A 19,930-nucleotide genomic window follows, 5' to 3' on the forward strand; every position below is an offset into this window, starting at 1 on the left:
TGTTTAAACAGGAGACCTGATCCTGCTTCAATTTGAGACAGTGGCAAAGCTTGCATTGAATTCAAGAGGTGTAGAATTGTGTCTGTAGATGGATTTTATTCAAGATGTAACATGCTTCTCAAATCTCAATATAGATTGTTTATGGACTGTTATGAATATGAAGGCACCTGATTTAAAAAAAAAAAGTATTTCCTTCAGCAGTACTGTTGACTTTTAAATGGCTCTCCTTGCGAGAGATTATAACTTCACTTGGGTTAACTACTTGTGAAGTGTCTGTAGTGAACAATTTTTGTATGCAGCCCTTCGGTCATTTTGGTGGAACACAAACACAGTTCCATCATCCAGCAGTACCTGTTCAAGTCACATGACTGACCTTGCCAAGAGGAACATTTGCTGCTGAGAACAGCTGAAACTGAACAGAATGAAAACCAGGCAGAATGAAGCTACCCATCTCATCAGGGGAGCAACTAGAATCCAAATACCTTCATTTCCCTGCGACTGCTAGTGTGGGAAAGTGATTGCTAATGAAGTCTGAAATCATGTCAGAGAAGTGGAAGATTCTCTCAGTCGGCTCATATCCTTGAAAGTATTCATTAGCAAACACTATTTACCTTCTATGGTGGCAGGCAAAGTTCCTTGTCTACACTGGTTCTTTTTACTCCCCTAGAGAACCAAATTCAAACATTGCTGTAAGACTGTATGTTAAAATTATAGCAAAGATGCAACAAGATTTATGAATTATCAAAGTATCAAAGGATGGAGAGTGAAACACTGCACAGCTAAGGTACAGAATTCCTGTGAAGACAAAAACCTGGAATCAGACTCAGATTTCTTTAGATTATTAGAAAGAAAACTTTTAACTGAGTGAGCCAAGGAGATTTTGAAGTTTAATGATGAAAGATGACTGAAATCAATCTCAACAATATAGAGAAAAACACTTTCAACAAGCCAAATGTGTTGTATAAATCATAAATTAGCCAAGCAATTCACACAAGATGACCTGGGACCAAGTTCACTGGTGTTGTATGTAGGCACAATTTTGTTGAGATAAATAGAATTGCTCTCACTTACACCAGGAGGGAATTTGGCCCCTTGGTTATGATGTGATGCTTAACCAATTGTTTTTTGGAGGGTTCCCCCCCCCCCTCAGATGTGAGCTAGATTAATCTTTTAGATTATGGTGTCTATTTCATGCATATTAGCAAAATTTTAAAAATGCTGAAAAAATGCATTTTTTAGCAAAATAACAAATGCTGGTGAAAGTATTAGCATTGTCAGTTAAATGTATACATGTGACTTAAAATATCACACATCAGGACTGGCCAAACATTTGAAATGATGTTGCCATGGGCTGTTGGCAAATGTAAGCATCTCATTTCCTTGCAAATCTACATGCATTTGAAAAAAAAATCATAATAATATTCTCAGGCAGTAGAACCACAAAGACACTAACTAAACAAAGTTACATTTCACTCCCATAGCAACTATACAAAACAACTAAACACTGCCCAGTCAGGCGGGACACTTATTACCTTCCTGACAAAGTGTATGTTAGTTGCCTTTATTTTAACAACATCCCCAGTTTTCTTCAGACTTCTCAAGCTTGGAACTTAAAAATAAGGTAAAATGTATATTTCACACTTCTGTTTGCACAGGTGGCAATACCACATCATCACTGCTTCTTTTTGATATGTTTAGGTCTTGTTTCAACACAGGGTGGGATTTTATCATTTGGGGAGTCTTTTATGATGTGGTAATGCAAAATACTTGTTAGAGAAAAACCTAGTCATCAGATGTTGAGCTAAATAATGAAATAAACCACTATGAACTTTTTGGATGCCTATTTACTTTCAGCTGAAGGAGATAGTTTGTGTGGAAAGATTGCAAAGTATCTAACTATTAAAGAGTAAATATCCAAACTAGTAGAGCTGGTTGGAAATTTTCTGATGTAAAAATATTTTATTGGAAAAAGCTAATTAATCAAAAGTGAAATATTTTGTGACACTGTGTTAATTTTGAGTAAATTTTGTTTTGAAAATTATGGACTGGAGCGTTCTGATAAGGTCAAAATATTCTGTTCTGACATTTTCGGAATGTAACATTTTTGTTTTCCATTGTGAAATTACTTTCCTTTAAAAATGTATAATAGAATTAATATAATATAAAATGTAGAAATTAGAATAAAACATGTTGATGTTATTAAAACAAAACATTCTGACCTTAATTTTTAAAATTTCATTTTGTGGGAAATTTTGACATTTTTGGTTTTCATTTCATTGAAATTGTGTTACTTTCCATGAAATAGAAAATCAGCTCAGCTCTACAAACTAGACATCACTTGCTTTAGCAATCAATCACCAGGAGAGAATGGATTTGCAGATCGGGACCAAATTCTGTTCTCAGTTACATCACTGTAAACCTGGACTAACTCCATACAAGCTTATACATTTGTACCAGGGTAAATGAGAGTAGATATTAGCACATGGTTTCTTACAAAACCTACAGGAAGCTTTAGGTCTGAAGAGTTTTAACTCGTATGTAATTATAAGTTACACTATGTGTAACATCTTAAGGACTGGAATAGATTTCAAACTGAAACTAGGAGTTAGCCCTGCAGTTTGAAAATGCAACTCAAGACTCAGAGTTTATACAGAACCTTACACTTAATTAAATCACTGGTTGAGTTAATGATTATACTTGGCTTTTATGCAGCATTTTTCAGCTTCAAAGTAGCCTACAAAGTAATTAATTAAATTAATGTACCATTTAAGCTGATCAAAACCATAGAAACCATATCATTTGTATTAAAAGCAACATGTCTTAATATATCTACAGCTAGTGCAGAATGTGGCTGCCTGTCAGTTAGCCAAGAGAGACATATTTCAGCAGTTCTTCAACAGCTTCATTGGTGTCCTATTCACTTCTGGATATAGTTAAAGGTGTTGATTGTGTTTCTATTTAGCACTATGTGACTTGATCCCTGGCTATCCAAGAAACAACCTCTCTTCCCTGGAATCTGCCATGGCAGTTGAGGTCAGCTGGGGAGTTTACACTAACAATCCCTTACTTTCTGAAGCCTGAATTCAGAATTCTGTATCCCCTGAAATAACCAATCACATCACAGGCATCTACATTGACATTTTAGATTGAGCTGGGCCATCTCATTTATTTGGTTTCTTTATATTTTTCAGTTCTAGATGTTTCTTTTTCTATTTTTAGATCTGCAAAAGTATTCTGAGGTCTTGTAAAGTGACGTTAATAGCAACCACTCTAATTCCTGCTAGATGAGTGACCCAGCCAGAGAGTTAGACCAACCACAACCACCAGATCATGCTGGAGTCCAAGCCGTCTATCAGAAGCTGGTCTTGTTGACAAAGCACAACCTAAAAGTAACTATCCTTTACAGCAAGGATTTTTTTTTTAAGTGTTTAAGCGCTGGTTGGCAATTCATTTGGTTACATAAAGGAGGTTCTCTCTGAACAAAACCACATGTCCACATTGCAGCCCTAAGCTTAGGGCTTCAACCAGCTCTGTAATAACATACGTTACACCCAGCCCTGCAGTATTTTACTCTAGAGTAAGCTGAAAGTTTTTAGTTGTTTCCACTGTAGATCACTGTACATTTGCAGTATTTTATCATCAGAGGCCATAGCCCAGTCCCAAACAGTCTTTGTAGCAGATGTCCCATGAGTCATGGGCCATTTTCCATGAGTTTCCACTCACGAGGGCCAAAGGTGCTGCCTGTTCTTAAGGGGAAAGATTTACTTATTCAGCCGGGGAGACCTTGCCCCGGTCATTTCAGGATCCTATCTTTGAAGCATAGGAGGAGGCCAGCCACACAGAGAAGCACACACCAGAATACAGTGCAGAGGCAACTAGATTGAAGTTAATCTTTAAAAGGTCTGGAGGCAGCTAGAGAAAAAAGAGGGGTTGTAGTGTCTGAGGAAAAAGTGATTTTTAAGAGGACCTGGAGAGTAGAGGCTGAAAGGTTAGAGAAAGCAGAAAAAGTCTGTGCAGGCTGGATGGGTGGGGAGCATCATCTTCTGATTATGGTCTATAACAGGAGTGGCCAACCTGTGGCTCCGGAGCCACATGCGGCTCTTCAGAAGTTAATATGCGGCTGCTTGTATAGGCACCGACTCCAGGGCTGGAGCTACAGGCGCCAACTTTCCGGTGTGCCGTGGGTGCTCACTGCTCAACTCCTGGCTCTGCCACAGGCCCTGCCCTTACTCCTGAGCCTGCCATGCCCTCGCTCCTCCCCCCGACCCCCAGAGCCTCCTGCATGCCATGAAACAGCTGATTGGGAGGTGTGGGGAAGGAGGGGGAGGCGCTGATCGGCGGGGCTACTGGTGAGTGGGAGGTGTTGGGAGTGGGGTGTGGGAGATGTTGGGGGGTTGCTGATGTATTACTGTGGCTCTTTGGCAATGAACACTGGTAAATTCCAGCTCCTTCTCAGGCTCAAGTTGGCCACCCTGATCTATAACCTCCTCCTCTCCAGCCTCCTTGACACCGACAGGGCATTCTGCCATCAACAGAAAACATCTGCTATGATCTTTCTTGCTCATTGTCCTGATTATGTCACCCCAGTCTTTGAATGCCTCCGCTAGCTCCTTCTCCACCACCTGAAGTTGAAGCTTCTTGTCATCACTTTCCCAGCCCCTCACACCTTTGCCCCTCACTACTTATCCACCTGGGTTTTTATTGAGTCACCTCTGCCCCCTTTTCTCTGCCATTGAATCTTGACTGCTAAGAGGATTGTTTTATGTGGCACAGACTACAGTCAACTGTGCCACCAATATCTGTACTCTTGTGTTTATTACCATGGTCCAGAGAAGACAGCAAACAAAAAAGATGACAGTTTTACTTGACAGCAATATTATACATGCATTTAGCTAGAAAAGTTAATGTGCATTCTCACTCAATTAGCTTCCACTGATGCAATTACAGAATGGCCCTGGATGAGGAAGGCCAATTGAAGTATCACAAGAGTAGGCAGCATCCCACAATCCCTCACTTCTGCAGGAGAACCTGGTCTATGTGCAAGTGGAAGAATGAAATAGACAAGCTTGGCTTCCTGTGTTAATTTAGTAGTGACTATATTGGGAAGAGATCCACCAAGAGCATACATTTCCCTATTACACTGGGTTAGTTGCTCGGTTTCTCCTGAGCTAACACCCATCCCTCACTCTGCAGTGACAGGGAGGATGAAACAAGCATTCCACTGCACACTATTTATTACATATGTGGTAATACATTTGTTTATCCAAACACATCTTATCCAAAAAGCACTACTATCTGAAAATGTGCTGCGTCCCCAGCCATGAATCATTTCCACTGAAAAGTTCCTCATTTATCAGAAATGTCATTAATCTGAATAAATTCTATGTACACATTCTATTTTAATCTACAGTTGTATATATGGTAGTTTATAAATTATTTAGGGATTCTTCAGGATGGAAAGTATTATCCAAGTGGAAGATATTATTGTTAAGGTAGTATTACCTTAGGCCAAGTGATTAGCCAATATTTGGGGACTTCCAGGTTGTTTCTGTGGGGAGGAGAAATCTAAAAGTCTGGTAATACAAGGGGAAAAGTAAATGGGGATTTTCAGATTACTGATATTTTTTCTTTTCAGATACCTTCTTTTCATAAATACAACACACCTTTCAGTGATGGGGATTTACAGCCTGCAAAGATAGTTGACCATTACCTGACAGGAAAAGAACTTTACAAAGAGATCAAAAAGTACTATGGACTGTCAGGAGTGGACTTAGTGAGGCAAATATATTCTGAGCATTTGCTAGAAGGTTAGTGGTACTGAAATTTGTTTCTAAGCACCATAGTCTAATCTTATACCAGAGGGGTAGCCGTGTTAGTCTGAATCTGTAAAAAGCAACAGAGGGTCCTGTGGCACCTTTGAGACTAACAGAGGTTAGTCTCAAAGGTGCCACAGGACCCTCTGTTGCTTTTTATAGTCTAATCTTGATTCCAAACAAAGTCAATGAGAAAGGATCAGGCCCAAAGTGAGGAATAATAGGCAATCCAACAGAGGAATTGTCCTATCAGATCAGACCACTGGTCCATCAAATCCAGCATACTGTTTCCTACAGTGGTCAGCTCACATGCTTCAGAGAGAATGGGTAAGAAACCCCATTATGTAGGGAAATTTCTTCCCAAACCTAGGCAGTTAATCGTTGCTGTATCCACAAGTACAGGTATAAACTCACTGGGCTATTCTTGTGGTAACTTCTGATCCATTATGTTTTCTACTTAGCTCATGCCCTTTTTAGAAGTTGTCTGTAGAATTTAATTTAAACAACAATCTTCAGTGGTCACCCTTAAAAGCATTCTGGTTTTGTTTTAGATAATGAGATGTTACCATGTTATTTACAGTATTGTCTTTAATATTATCTTACACAGTAGACAAGATTTCAACGGCAACCATTGTAACAACAACAAAATCAACTGAACGAGGACAAGATAATACATTACAATATTGCATAGCTTTTCCCTCTGAGGCTTTGTACAGTTCACTTAATCTTTCTATTTCACTTTCCATAGCTGTAAAATTAGAGCTATTAGCTAATTTATGGGGGTGTTCTGAGGAACAAATGGTTAATTTTTAGGAAGGGTTTGGAGGATGAGAAGTGCTAACTTCTGTTTTATGTTCTTCAGTTTTGCACTTATTCTCTATAGAGTTATAGTATCTGATTATGATCTCATCTGTGCTGATTTTACACCAGTGTAACTCCACTGACATCTCTACAGAGTTACGCCTGGTTTACACCTAAGAATGCAAGATCAGAATAAATTGTTTTGTCTTTTTCATATAAATGTGTAAACAAACCAATGGAGCCAGATCCTGCATTGTTTGTGCATAAAACAGTCCCAGCAAAATCAACAGGAGTTTTGCATGCACAAGGAATATAATAGCATCATGCCCACTACTAACTTGAAGTTACTTAGTATATATTTTCCCTTTAGGGAACCAGTCCAATGCAGCAGTTTCACTCCCTAGCCAGAGGATGATTGATAACATCTTGGCCAGGAGAAGTATTCAACGGCTTGAAAAGAAAAAACAAACGGTCAAAACGATCAAGTAATAACATTTCTGCTTTGGTCAAGCTTTCTGTAAAGTTACTTATGACACTTTATATTATTGATATCCCCATGATTAATTCTCTATGATCTCTACAGACATCTTATGTAACTTTGATATACTAGATATTATCTATTTAGCCTAGTCTTTTCTTGAAAGGATGAAAAGAAATTGAGTTTCCCTTTTTGCAAGCAAGCACCATTTTGGAGGCCCAAAGAGAAATTTTAAACTTTCCCCACATAGCAAGTAAGTATAGAAATGGATCACATGTTAATCAGAAAAAATAGTTTGATCCCATAATAAACTTGTGTAGTCTGTTACTGGCATCCTGATTGAGGAGCTCTGAAGTCATTTAAGACAAAGTTTCGCTGCTCTTAATCTAGTTTTTACCCTTTGAAATATTCTCTGAAGGGGCTAGAAGACTAACAGCAGATTCCGACAGTATGTGTATTGTGTGCACTTTTTCATTTTAATCTCTTCCATCAGAATGTTTCTATTTTTGTATTGTGGGAGCAATGGCTTTTGATTAATAGTACTCTTGTCACAAATACTACCAAAGTAAAACTATACAACAGTCTAGAAACAGGGGAAAATAAAACAACCCAACAACACTGAATCCATTTGACACAGTGGAAGTATTCAGTCAAAAATCTAAGAAGGAATCAGAATGCAACCTTTTAAGAAAATGTCATCTGTTTTGGTTTTCCAGAAAGCTGAATGAAGAAAAAGTGTGTTTGGAGAAAATGCTCCAGGAGTTACAATTAGAAAAGAAATCCTTTAGGCATGGTATGGTATCACTCAATTTACATGACTGTAACCAGGTGGAGCCAGCAGCAACAAGGGCCGGGTTCAGTATCTAGGGGTTCCTTTTCAACAATACAACACAAAACCGGCTTGAGTCCCCACCCAATGACCTGGAACAATTACACACCACCCTATAAGAGGCAATACTTCCCCTCTTGCAAGCACAGATTCTGAGTGTAGCAAAAACTTTTAATAAAAGGAGGGAAGTAACTCAGAATTAATTTGGGAAAACACTGCAGCTAGGTTAGTCTGCTACTCTGAAACCTTTCATTATGCAAGGCACTGCATTTAGCCGTATGGAGTGGAAATCCATCAACCTCATGAAAAAACTCGTACAGATACAGACAGACATCATCTTCCTTTCCAAATGCAAGCAGATGGACATCATACCAAAAGGACTAAAGGTAAAAAATCCATTACAATCTACATATCACACAGACTATGCTGAGAGACTGTGTCACACACTCTCAAAGAAACTGCGAAATCACCTGATCAGCATCCTATACAGCAAACAGGGAAAGATTAAGAATGAGCTCTCAGAACTGGATACTCTCATAAGAAAAATTTGTTAGTCTCTAAGGTGCCACAAGTCCTCCTGTTCTTCTTTTTACTGCAGCTAGGGTTCATAAACTCAAACCATGAGCAAAAGACCCACCCCCAAGTAAGTTGGGCAGTGTCCTTTTCCCCTCAGGTTCTTAAGTCCAGCAACCCAAAAGTCCCATTAACGTGCCCATCCCTTCTCTGTACCCCACTCACAGTTGCTGTCCTTGGCCAGTGCAGCCCCAGAGTTCAGAGGTTCATCTGCAGAGTTCACCTCCCATCCTATGTGGGGGGGGGGTCAGGAGGCACCTTACACGCTCTGCTGCTCGGGCATTCACTTGTCACCCCAATGGCCAATTGTCACGCCTCTGCGGGGCTCTGCTCTGGACCTCTCCACCAGCCTCCCTGCTGGCTCCTTGCCGCACCTCTCTGCCAGCCACCCTGCTAGCCGCTTGCCACGCCTCTCCACCAGCCACCCTGCTGACTGCTTGTTGTGCCTCTCCACAGCCACCCTGCTGGCTGCTCACCAAGATGTCTTCAGGACCCCCCCCCCCACACCAATTAACACAGCACTCAGTGATTTCAGCTGTTAGTGTGGGAGGCAGAGCCTCACTGCTGGTGCACACTGGGCTGTCTCTTGCAATAGAGACACTGTCCGAAAGTAGTTCTAGTACTTAGACATATGTATCAGCGATTTCAGCTCTGCAACATGTAACAATACTCTCAATCAAATCTAAATTAGCTCTTTTATTATGCCAAGAAGAAAGAAAGGATCAAATGGTGTCTAGGACCATTAAACAGAGCCTACCCTCTCTCAACTCATTGGGTTTTGGAACCCATGTCCCCTGCCTAGTGAGTGCCATGTAGTTGAGGGTGAGTTCCTCCATCGGAGTATGCCAGGTACAGTTCTGCTGCTATTGGTTCACACAACAAGGATAACAACCCTTTATTACTCCTGCCCCAATAATAAGGAGACTGGGGATCCAACACAAGCCACAAATGATCATTTGGGCAAGCAATCCCATCATGCTGAGCACCTAGGCAGGGTGGGTGTGTCCATGCAAATGAGATCAGCTTCTGAAGTCTTCTTCCACAGCTCACCACTAGATGTCAGGGGAGAGCTCATTCAGACTCTGCTTACGTTACATTTATATAGAGCCTTTAATACCAAATATGATTACCCTGATCTAGATTTCTGAGTTAATAGGTTCCTTCTGTTGTATATTCTGCCTAAGTTCAAAACTTTTTCTGATTGCATTTTGATGTGCTAATATATGAGCTCCCTATGGTCCTGCTCCTGCAAACATTTATGCAGGTTGTCACAGTCCCAGAGAAACTACACCTCTGACCTCTTCCTGGCCTCATTGAGAGCACCCCTACTTAGGCCTCTGGCCACCACCTTTCTCTGGGAGGGAACTCGCATCCCTCTTCCTGCAGATGGGGATTTAGGTTGCAATTCCTTCTCTTCTTCATAGTGATCACTTTAGTGGGTTACTTCAGCACTGTTATCTCCTAAGAGCTATGACAGGGAGATGAGTCACTAGCCAGCTTTCACAAAGCATAGTACATTTATTTAGGACAAAGCATTACAGAGAAAACATATCGTGAAAACAATAAACAGTTTAGATGCATGCCTTTCCCACCTGGTGTCACCCATCTTCCACGTGGAGAACCTGGTAGGTTTCAAAGTCCTTCACACCTTTCCAACAGGGTTTTGACCTTGTGGATAATGTCGTGTGTCAGTTCTTGCATCAAGTGAAGGTCACCACTCCTCTGTAGTAGGCTGCCCACTTTATACAATGCTCAGTTCTTTATCTGTTGGGTTTACTGAACCAAGTCAAAACCAGGGGCAGTACTCTGCAAACTTGTTAACCTATCTAAAGATTTGCAGTAATCACCCTTATTCCCCTGCATGGGCATGCAGCAGGACTCACAGCTGGGCCCACTCTGATTATACATTTAGTCAAAGTTATTGCAATCAAGTTGTTAGTTTGTGTAGGGACTGGATGGCTCCAGGGATTTGTAATGGGTTAGAGAGCTTTCAGCTCTAGACTGCCAGTTGAAATCAAGAGCTGGTCAATAGTTTCCACATGTTGCTATCATCTCATGGCTGTGTGATAGTCGGGATGAAATAATTTGGTAGTCACACTCCAATTTCCCAGTAGACAAGTTTATACCCTTCAGGAAATCCTACTAGAAGCGATACTAACTGTCAGGCTTGTTTGCTGCTTCATTAGAGAGGCCAAAGACTGAAGAGCCTAGAGAGAAATCCTCTTGCATTGCAGAAATGGTTCCTTTGGGGCAGGCCTGAAGCATATTTGTCAACAGGGAAATTTGGATAGCTGCATAGTGCTGTACCTGTTCTATGAGTAAAGAACATTAGCCTTAAGGGCTGTTAAATTGTCACCTTTCACAAATATTGACTTCAAATTATTTTTTGTAAATCTCATGGTTGAATTTTATTTTATTATTATTATTTACACAGAATGCTGTAGAGATCTTATAGTCTGTGATGTCCATGTTTATGAAATTTCTGGAAAATGTGTATGGTTAATGGATCCTGCACAAGATTAAGCCCCCTCTACTAATTTATGTTGTGCTTTTAGATTTCAAAGTGTCTCCTCGAGACATGGAAAATAAACGTACTCTACAGAATCGAATCCACGCTACAATGGAGTGTTTGCCTGAACTAGAGGCCAGAGTCCAGAACCTCAGGTAGCTTTCTACTTGATTTTCTCCACTGACGTAAAATAAGAATTGGGGCAAACATGCAGTATTTCTAAGACTACATCTCCATGGAAAGCGTTACTTTACTAAGAACTTCCCTAAAAGTTGTTATGAGGGTTTCTGATTAATTATTAATTCAAGTTCCAAATTTATGGCCCAATACTGTGCACAATGGCTATCTCTGTGCATAGACCTTGGATTGAAGTAAACAGCCCTTCCCCAAGTCAAGCGGCTACAGGATCCGGGCTTGGGGCCATTTCTTTGTTATATGTTGCCTCTTGAAGAAATATTCGCTGTAAGCCTTTGCTCCATTTCATTTGAGAAATAACTGATGTTTGCTATATTGTGCATCTGCCTTCAGACTCTCTGGATCTGTGATTTCACATCATATCTTAGTTTTACCATTTCACCTCATAGTCATGTCACAATTGACTTAGTAGCTTAGGATATGCACATATTTCTCAAAATGATAAATCTCAGTTGTATTCTTTATATTATAACACATAAAATATACACTAAGTCACAATGTGTGTAAGACTGTAAATATGTGAAAAATGATAACATCAAGGCGAGAGATGTGGTATATGGCAGTATAACCCTAATCCAACCCTAATCTTCTATGATTCTATAATGAGGAACTATGGAATGAAATTTACAAAGAAAAATTTAGGCTGAATATTAGGAAGTTACCTTGGCAATGAGAGAATTAAAGTCTCAGAGAGATGGATAGTGAAATATATCAATTAGGCCATAGAATACTAAAGATGGTCAGGAATTATTCAAACAAAACGGTTTGTCAAAACTGTAACTAGTCAAAACCAATCCTTTTCCATGAAAAATCTCTCTACTGGAAATATTTTTAAAAAGTTTCTAAATTGTTGAAACTTTCTGTTTCAATATTAAAAATTCTGGTTTTCCAGTTCAAAATGACTTTTTGTATAGAATTTGTAGCTAATTATAGAGGAAAAAAAGTCAAAATCAAAATGAAACATTTTGAAGTTATTGAAATGAAACATGTCAATTGACCTAGACCAATTTTTGAGGGTTGAGGAGAATCAAACCCCCCACCCCCAAATTTTGACTTTTTGTTCCAATTCAGGAAAATTTTCATACGACAAGAGAACCATTGTCCACCCAGCTCTGTAGAATAGCCTCCCAAAAGAAGCCCCATTGTTTGGGACTGGACAAAATGCTAGAAAATGTATTGTGGTGACACATCCTAATTGGCAGGGGAATGGGCTTCCAATAGCTGGTAATAGATATTTTAGCCAGAACAAGTTTTTGGTTCTAGAGGGCAATTGGTTCTTTATTTAAAAAGACAGAAAGGGCCATTTAACATGAGTAGCAAGAACTTTTTTTTTTTTTTAACCTTTTTGATTATGCAAAATAAGCTTAAACGATGATATGTTACTGTACAGAGAGGAGCTTCATAGAGAAGATGAGAAGAAGCTAAGGCCTTACATTGGAGAGTCTTTGTCAGTTGCTGCTGAGCCCGATCAGCTACAAGATATGAAAATGGTTTGTGCTTTGAATTTCTTATAACTTTTTTCATACTGTTAGAAAACCCAGCCTTTGATTCCATTTGAGAAACTGAGGCTTGGTCTACACTACCCCCCCTAATTCGAACTAAGGTACGCAACTTCAGCTACGTGAATAACGTAGCTGAAGTTCGAAGTACCTTAGTTCGAATTAGTTCGAACTTACCTTGGTCCACACTCGGCAGGCAGGCTCCCCCGTCGACTCCGCGGTACTCCTCTCGCCGAGCTGGACTGGACGCGATAAGTCGAACCCAGAAGTTCGATTTCCAGCCGTCGAACTAGCGGGTAAGTGTAGCCAAGGCCTAAGAATTAGAGTTGGTCCTGAACCAAAATATTCATCTGAGCACTCCTGAATTTTGGAAAAGTTCATATCCAGATCTAAATTTTGTGGCTTTAGCTAATCGTTAGTAAGGCTGTTGCATGTGTCTTTAAGCCAAAACTGTAGAATGAATCTAACTGAAGGCTCTTATTGGCCTTCTAGATCAAACTTAGAAAAGACAGCTTTTGTTTATCTACAAAATGGTGTTATAATGGGTAAATTTAGAAGAATAATTAAATCATATAACACAAGAGCCTCTGAATTAAAACGATGTTTTCTAACAATGTGGTTAGCAATTTTACAAATAAGAAATATCCTGTCTCTAAGGTTCAAGAACTACTTGGTGAAATGGTGGAAAATCTGATGGATGACTACATAATACATGTGCCTCAAGACGTGTATCCTTGCACTGTAGAATATTCTTTAGAGCTAATCAAAGTAATACTCGGCATTCTACTGTCACTTTCAAAATTTCAGCAGATTACTTTCAAAGCCTATTGTATGTCCAATTGTGTTTTAATGGTAGCTTCCCGCACTGTTTTGGTTTCCTCTGGATTGTACAATTGAATATCAATCAAATGAGAACAATAATTGTAGGAAAAACTGCAGACCTATCTATCCAATGCAACATATTTCCTTAGTGGGAGATAGACCAAAGTCAAAACCTAATTCACATTGTTAATGTATTTTCATCATCTCAGAGGTTGTTTTCAATGTTTCTTCCCCCCATCCAAGAGCCAGCTTGCCCTGGCTTTGTAATCTGAATTTCACAAAATCAAGAGATAAAATATATCTGGAAGTCTTGATGAGCACATGATGATTAAAGAAGGGCCCAAACCAGAACCTCAAATCCAAATACCCCCAAAATTACATTAGTCAGTTAGGCCCCTACATTCATGTGATGTTTATTTGACACAAGTGAACAGACATTGGGCCAAAACCACAGTACAACCCCACTGTCTTCAATGGTGCAAATGTGGGCCGAATTTATCTCATTGTGGTGCCGGAACTGGCTATGTGAGCTCATAACTGGGTATACGGCAGTAAACTGAAACACACAATGCAATCAGAATTTTTGGAACCTCAGCAAAACATGGCTTTTGGCAGGTTGTAAACGTTTTATCATTTCTGCCTGCTTATTCCATGACAACTTCCAGACAACCAGAGTGTGAAAAGGATAAACGAGTCAAGATACTTGAGGAAATGTCATTTGAAAGAGCAGTTCAGCTCATCATGGAGCAGTTGGTTTTGGAGGTCAGTATTTTTGGATCATTTTGTGCCTAGCTCTCACCTATCTTATGTAAGCAAAGCAGCTTGTCTTTTAGTCAAGAATCTGCTTATTGAAGGGCTCACCTTTGGTCCTGGGGATGGGGAGGGCTGAAGAGAGTTTAGTAGAAATCGGCATTAAACTTTCACAAAATATACAAAGCTCTCTTTCTGTTCTGAGACAGTATGTTTATTTTCCACTGCCATAAATGCATACACAAATAATTCCTTCTTAGTCTGACTCTTCTATTTTATTGGCCTGTATTTTTTCCCCCTGTTTCTTAAATTTCCAGTTTTCATTACTGTGGTATCTGAAAACCAAATACAGTAGTTAAACTGAAATTGATGTCTATTCTTTAACCCCTGGTTGTTTTATAACTATTTTCACATTACCAAGTATATCACAAGCCTATAAACTAACCACTACAAAGGTCTTCTGCAAGGGTCTCTTGTATGCACCTGTATAGAAACATACAAAGAAGCAAAACCTTTAGTTTTGACTGTGTATATTCAGTATAAACCTATGTTTTTACACGCTAGCACATTAGGTAGGTCACTTTCATTAGTTATCTTTTTAACAAAAGCAGCAGCTGTTGCAGGTTCTGCAACTAGAAGAAAAGCAGTGAGGGCCAAATCCTGAACCCCACATTAAACTCAAGTGAAGGGGATTAAGGCAACAGGGTTCCATGGCAGTTGGGCTGGATGTAATCCTTGGATTCAGACCATTGAGGTGCAGGGATGGTACCTCTAAAAGTACATTGCATTAGCATGTCTTCTTACAAGAACATCAATATTACATGTATTAATTCATTCCACCTCAGATCTGGGAGGTAGGTGAGTATTTGATAGATGGTGTTAGTGACGGACAGCAATAGAACCCAGAACTCCTATATTCCAGAACTATTTATTTTTAAACTATTTCTTTATTTAGAAAGTTTTAACAGGCTTAGAAATCCTAGTCACATAAATATTATAGAGAAGAGTGAACTTTTGTACAGAGAAACATTATACAGTAATATAATCATTGGATCTTCCTATTTCACAGTATTACCATGTTAAACAGAGAGCATCTTTACACTGCCCACATCATTTCTAGTGATTTTATTAAATTACCAAGACTATGGACCTGATCTTGCTCCCACTGAAGCCAATGACAAACTTTCAATTGATTTCAGTGGGAGCAGCATTGAGTTCAAGACACTAACAAAAATGTGAGCTTCACCAAAATGCTGGTTTGGTTTAAAATATTATAGAATCACAAGTTAACATGCAATTATAGTCAGAAAGGCAATTCTTTAGAAAATATTTTGGATTCTATATTTATTCTATCTCAATTATTTTCATGTCAAATTTTGCAGAGTTTAAAAGTCAAAAGATTATTTTTTCTTAAGTGCAAACTCAACCTTGGATCTTTTTTGTCTCTTGCAAATGAAACCTGACTGCAGACAATTCCTTGTTTATTCTAGTGATGACTTGATAATAGAATGAAAGCTATTAAACTAAAGGATATCTTTTTAGATTCTCATTGTATCTCAGTTGAGTGCAGGCAAAATCAAATAGTTTTTCAAGGAAAATTGAGTGAGGGAAATAAAAGAGTGTCTTAATAGTATAGGTAAGAGAAGTTTTAATCTCTGCAATGAAATAATTATGTTGGAAGCCTATAAGAAGATATAATATTTTGTGCCAGCACTTTCATTATAAACTCCTAAAATCAGAAGTGTATAGCCTGAACACAAACTAAAACGCTTTTGTTGAAACTTGCTATAGAAAATCTCAACCAAGATTAAATGTTTAACAAACATTGGCAGTGTCATCTAGTGGTTAGAGTAAGGAATTGGTAAAGCCCTACCAAATGTGCGGCCGTAAAAGTATACAAAAGAACACAGCATTTCTCAAACTGGGGATCACAACCCGAAAGGAGGTTGCAAGCCTATTGTAGGGGGGTTGCGGTATTGCCACCCTTACTTCTGCGCTGCCTTCAGAACTGGGTGCCCGGCTGCCCAGCTCTGAAGGCAGCGCAGAAGTAAGGGCAGCTTGGTATGATCACATCCATAAATTTGCTATTTATGCCATGACCAACCCACGAAAAATGTATGATTTCTCCACGACTTAAGTAGACCTCTAGGAATTAGGAGTCGAGACTTCAGTTCTATTCCCAGAACTGAGACTGAGTTACTGTGTGCTATAAAGCTGATCACTTAAGTGCCTTGTGTCTCCATTTTCTATCTGTAAAATGAGAACCAAATGCTTAAGTGCCTTTGTAAAGTGCTTTGAGATCCTCAGATGAAAGGCTTTGTGTAAAGTGTCAAGTATTATTGTTATATCATCAAAATGTACTGGTGCTCTAGCAAAACAGAACCTCACTTGGTTTCCAATACCTGTACTGGCTCTGGAGTAGTAAGAACTTATTTTTGTCCATCAAGTAAGCAGCAAAGACACAGGGAACAATATACAGTATGTATTGAAGCATAAGCTTCCATGGGTGAATACCCACTTCGTCAGATGCGTCTGACAAAGTGGGTATTCACTCATGAAAGCTTATGCTCCAACACGTCTGTTAGTCTATAAGGTGCCACAGGACTCTTTGTTGCTTTTTACAGATCCAGACTAACACAGCTACCCCTCTGATACATAACATACAGTATGTTGATTATGAGACTATTCCTCTTACCAAGTTGGTTTTCAGGTCATAACTATATTTTACATAAAATAAAATAGTTTAATATAAATGTGTATATTGTTGAGAGGGACATCTCATTGTTTAAAAAAGGTTAAAATTGTGGCTGAACTTGGATTAAACCTGTCTTTGTACAATCCAGGAAGGACACTGCAAAATGAATGAATAAATAAAAATAGTTATAAAAATTATTCAGTTTGCTTAAGTCTGAATGCTGTATTAGGAAGATTGCTGTTAGCAGTGATAGTTGAGATGATGTCAGTACATGCACCCTCTTATTTTATCATTAGTATATTTTTTCATACAATCCTAAATGTTGCTGTCCTACGAAAATACACAGCACTGTCATCTATGCTGTTGTAGCACCCATAGTGCAAACATGGCCTCTGTTTGTTGGCAATTCTGTATATGTATCCTGGTTTTTCTGTCAGACACATCTTATGGCATGTACAGTAATAGCTTAATGCAGTATCTTGTTAAAAATAACTTTGTTTCATTCCGACGCACAAGCATTGCATTCACATACCATAGGTATTACCAGGTAATAACGTTTTGGCTTTTAAAATACTGTTTCTGAGTTTGTCATCCCACTCCAAAGCATGTAATTCTTCTGGATAAATATGTTTCTGATTTGTGATGGTATCCCTGGTGACAGTTGCTATAGTGCTTCCCAGGATTTCATTTCTGCTCATTCTTCAAAAGTAAATCTTTGGATATCTCTGTGGGAGGCTCTGAGTTCCACTAACCTCAGATTTTATTGACTTTACTATTCTGCCCCCACTCAGGAATAATCTTCCTATATATGTCATTATCATCTCTTTCATCTTGTTGCCATCTAGTTTATCCAAAATGCTTTTACCATAACAGTCTCTCTCTCTCCTGATCTAGGACCATATCACATGCCCGTTCAAATTCCTTTACTGGTCCCTGCTTGCTTTATCTCATGTTCAGGCTACTCTCCCTTAAAACACCATAAGGCCTTTCCAGTCAAGTCCCACCAAATACTGAATTTGAAATTTATTTAATCGATATTAAATAAAACATTTAAAAATACCAAGTAACCAACCAACAAAAAATGTGATATTAATTTCCTCAAGTGATCTGCTCTATGCCCCCTGCAACACCAGTTCACCGCTCACTGTGTATACAGATGGCAAGCAGGTGCTTGGGGCGGCCACTCCGGAGAGGGGCGGCAGGTCTAGCTATTCGGCGGCAATTCGGCGGACGGTCCCTCACTCCCGCTCGGAGCAAAGGACCTTCCGCCGAATTGCCACTGCAGATCGCAATCTCGGCTTTTTTCATTTTTTTTTTCTGGCTGCTTGGGGCGGCCAAAACCCTGGAGCCGGCCCTGTTCCCAACCCTCTTTACCTTTTCCTACTCAACAAGGTCTTTTCTAATTTTTGTTGTTGTGCTCTTGATCTAACTCCTGCAGCCCAATTGCTGATGGAACTACTGGTATAAGGTCTAACCACACAGAGCCAAGTCTGCCACACTTACTCATGTTGAGTATGAATAGTACCTTGCCCCATGACTTAGTCCCACTGAAATTAAAGTTGCAGAATCACTGCAACCGTGGCAGAATCTGGCCATAAGAGTTTGTAGGATCAGAGTCATGTTAACTCTCTAATCTATATAAAATGCCAATTACCAGCATTTTAGGGCCAGGACAGGATTCCTCTACTCACAGTGAATATACCATACTCCACAGAGTAGTCTTTTTATCTGAGTGTAATAGTCAATGCACCCCTGGTGCGCTATATAAATTATCCTCTTGTTCAGGGCAAGGTTTGAATATTTGAAGTGATTGAAAAAGAGACAAAAATTATTCCCATAATTTCACAACTGAATTTCTGAAACTGTTTAACCAAGAGCAAAGAACAAATCTACAGTACTATGAAAAAAGGGGCAGAGAAAGAACATTAAGGTTGGGATAGAAGTTAATGAAGATGAGGAAACTCTCAGTCATGGTTGGGCACAGCAGGAGAAGCCTATATGTGGAAAAGCTACGCAATAACAGTTTACAACTACTTTTGGGAAAGACACTGACTTTAGGCACAGCCCTGAGCAAGGGTGGTGCACAAATTGCACCACTTTAGGAGCAGCCCTGGGAGGCATTGTGCCTCAACTGATTCACTATATCTCCCCTGGTTCCTCCTTTCTCAAGGGAGGCAAGATGAAACAGCAGTGGGGTTTACTGCTGGTATCTATACCAGCATGCTTAGGTGTGTTGCCCAGCAACTACAGACGTTGCCTATTTCCCACCACCTCATCCACCTGCTTAAGTGGTGGATGGTGCTAGCTATCTGAATTGAGAGCCCCTGTCATTGTAATTTAAACTGAGACTATCTGTCAACCACTGCACCAAACAACTTTTCAGAACATTATTCAAAATATATATCAGTAGAGAGGCAAAAAGGAATTGGGTAAAACTGTCTGTTTTAAAATTTTCTAGGAATGGGTGTATTTTTAGGCTTGCAGACCAAAAATTAGAGACAGGCTTATGCTAACTCCCTGTTCTGAACCCCTGAAGCTTTATGGTCAGGGTGGTATGGGATTCAGGATCCAGATGTGAATCTTGAGGCATTGGCCTACCTAGATGAAAAAAAATGGAAACCAAGCAATCAGGCGCATGTTTATCAATAAGTTTCTGCCTAGGTTACAGTTTGAATCAAAAGGGAAAACATTGTGTTAGCAATCCTTTCCTAATTAAACCACTCCGTATTTATTTTATTTCAAGCCAAAATAGAACTTCTCGCATAACTGGCTTCTTCTTTTATTTTGTATTTCTACCTCAATATAAACTCCTGTCATCCAAGAGGAAATTTCCAGAGAAGCTAAAGTCAACATTTATAAACATATTGTAGCAGATTTATTTTAAGACCAATTATATAATGTGTGTCTCTTGGAAACACCCAATAAAGATTTATAAATACTTTAAAAGAGGTTTTAAGTGCTAATGA

General features: G+C 39.3%; 1 protein-coding gene across 5 annotated transcripts in view; it reads left to right on the top strand.

The window, feature by feature from the left end:
• The first annotated feature begins 1,494 nt into the window (after positions 1 to 1,494).
• The window catches only part of LOC112058949 (uncharacterized), a 33,215-nt gene continuing 14,779 nt past the window's right edge, over positions 1,495 to 19,930 (top strand). For all 5 annotated transcript variants that reach the window (XM_065596897.1, XM_042841890.2, XM_042841886.2 and 2 more), the window contains exons 1-9: positions 1,495 to 1,621; positions 3,220 to 3,389; positions 5,636 to 5,807; positions 6,985 to 7,099; positions 7,809 to 7,885; positions 11,050 to 11,158; positions 12,589 to 12,688; positions 13,355 to 13,425; positions 14,185 to 14,281. In XM_065596897.1, coding sequence (XP_065452969.1) covers positions 3,285 to 3,389; positions 5,636 to 5,807; positions 6,985 to 7,099; positions 7,809 to 7,885; positions 11,050 to 11,158; positions 12,589 to 12,688; positions 13,355 to 13,425; positions 14,185 to 14,281 — 846 coding nt within the window. In that variant the 5' untranslated portion in view covers positions 1,495 to 1,621; positions 3,220 to 3,284. The remainder of the gene's footprint in view (positions 1,622 to 3,219; positions 3,390 to 5,635; positions 5,808 to 6,984; positions 7,100 to 7,808; positions 7,886 to 11,049; positions 11,159 to 12,588; positions 12,689 to 13,354; positions 13,426 to 14,184; positions 14,282 to 19,930) is intronic.

The sequence above is a fragment of the Chrysemys picta genome, chromosome 5, assembly GCF_011386835.1.
Source record: "Chrysemys picta bellii isolate R12L10 chromosome 5, ASM1138683v2, whole genome shotgun sequence".
NCBI classification, from domain to species: Eukaryota; Metazoa; Chordata; order Testudines; family Emydidae; genus Chrysemys; species Chrysemys picta.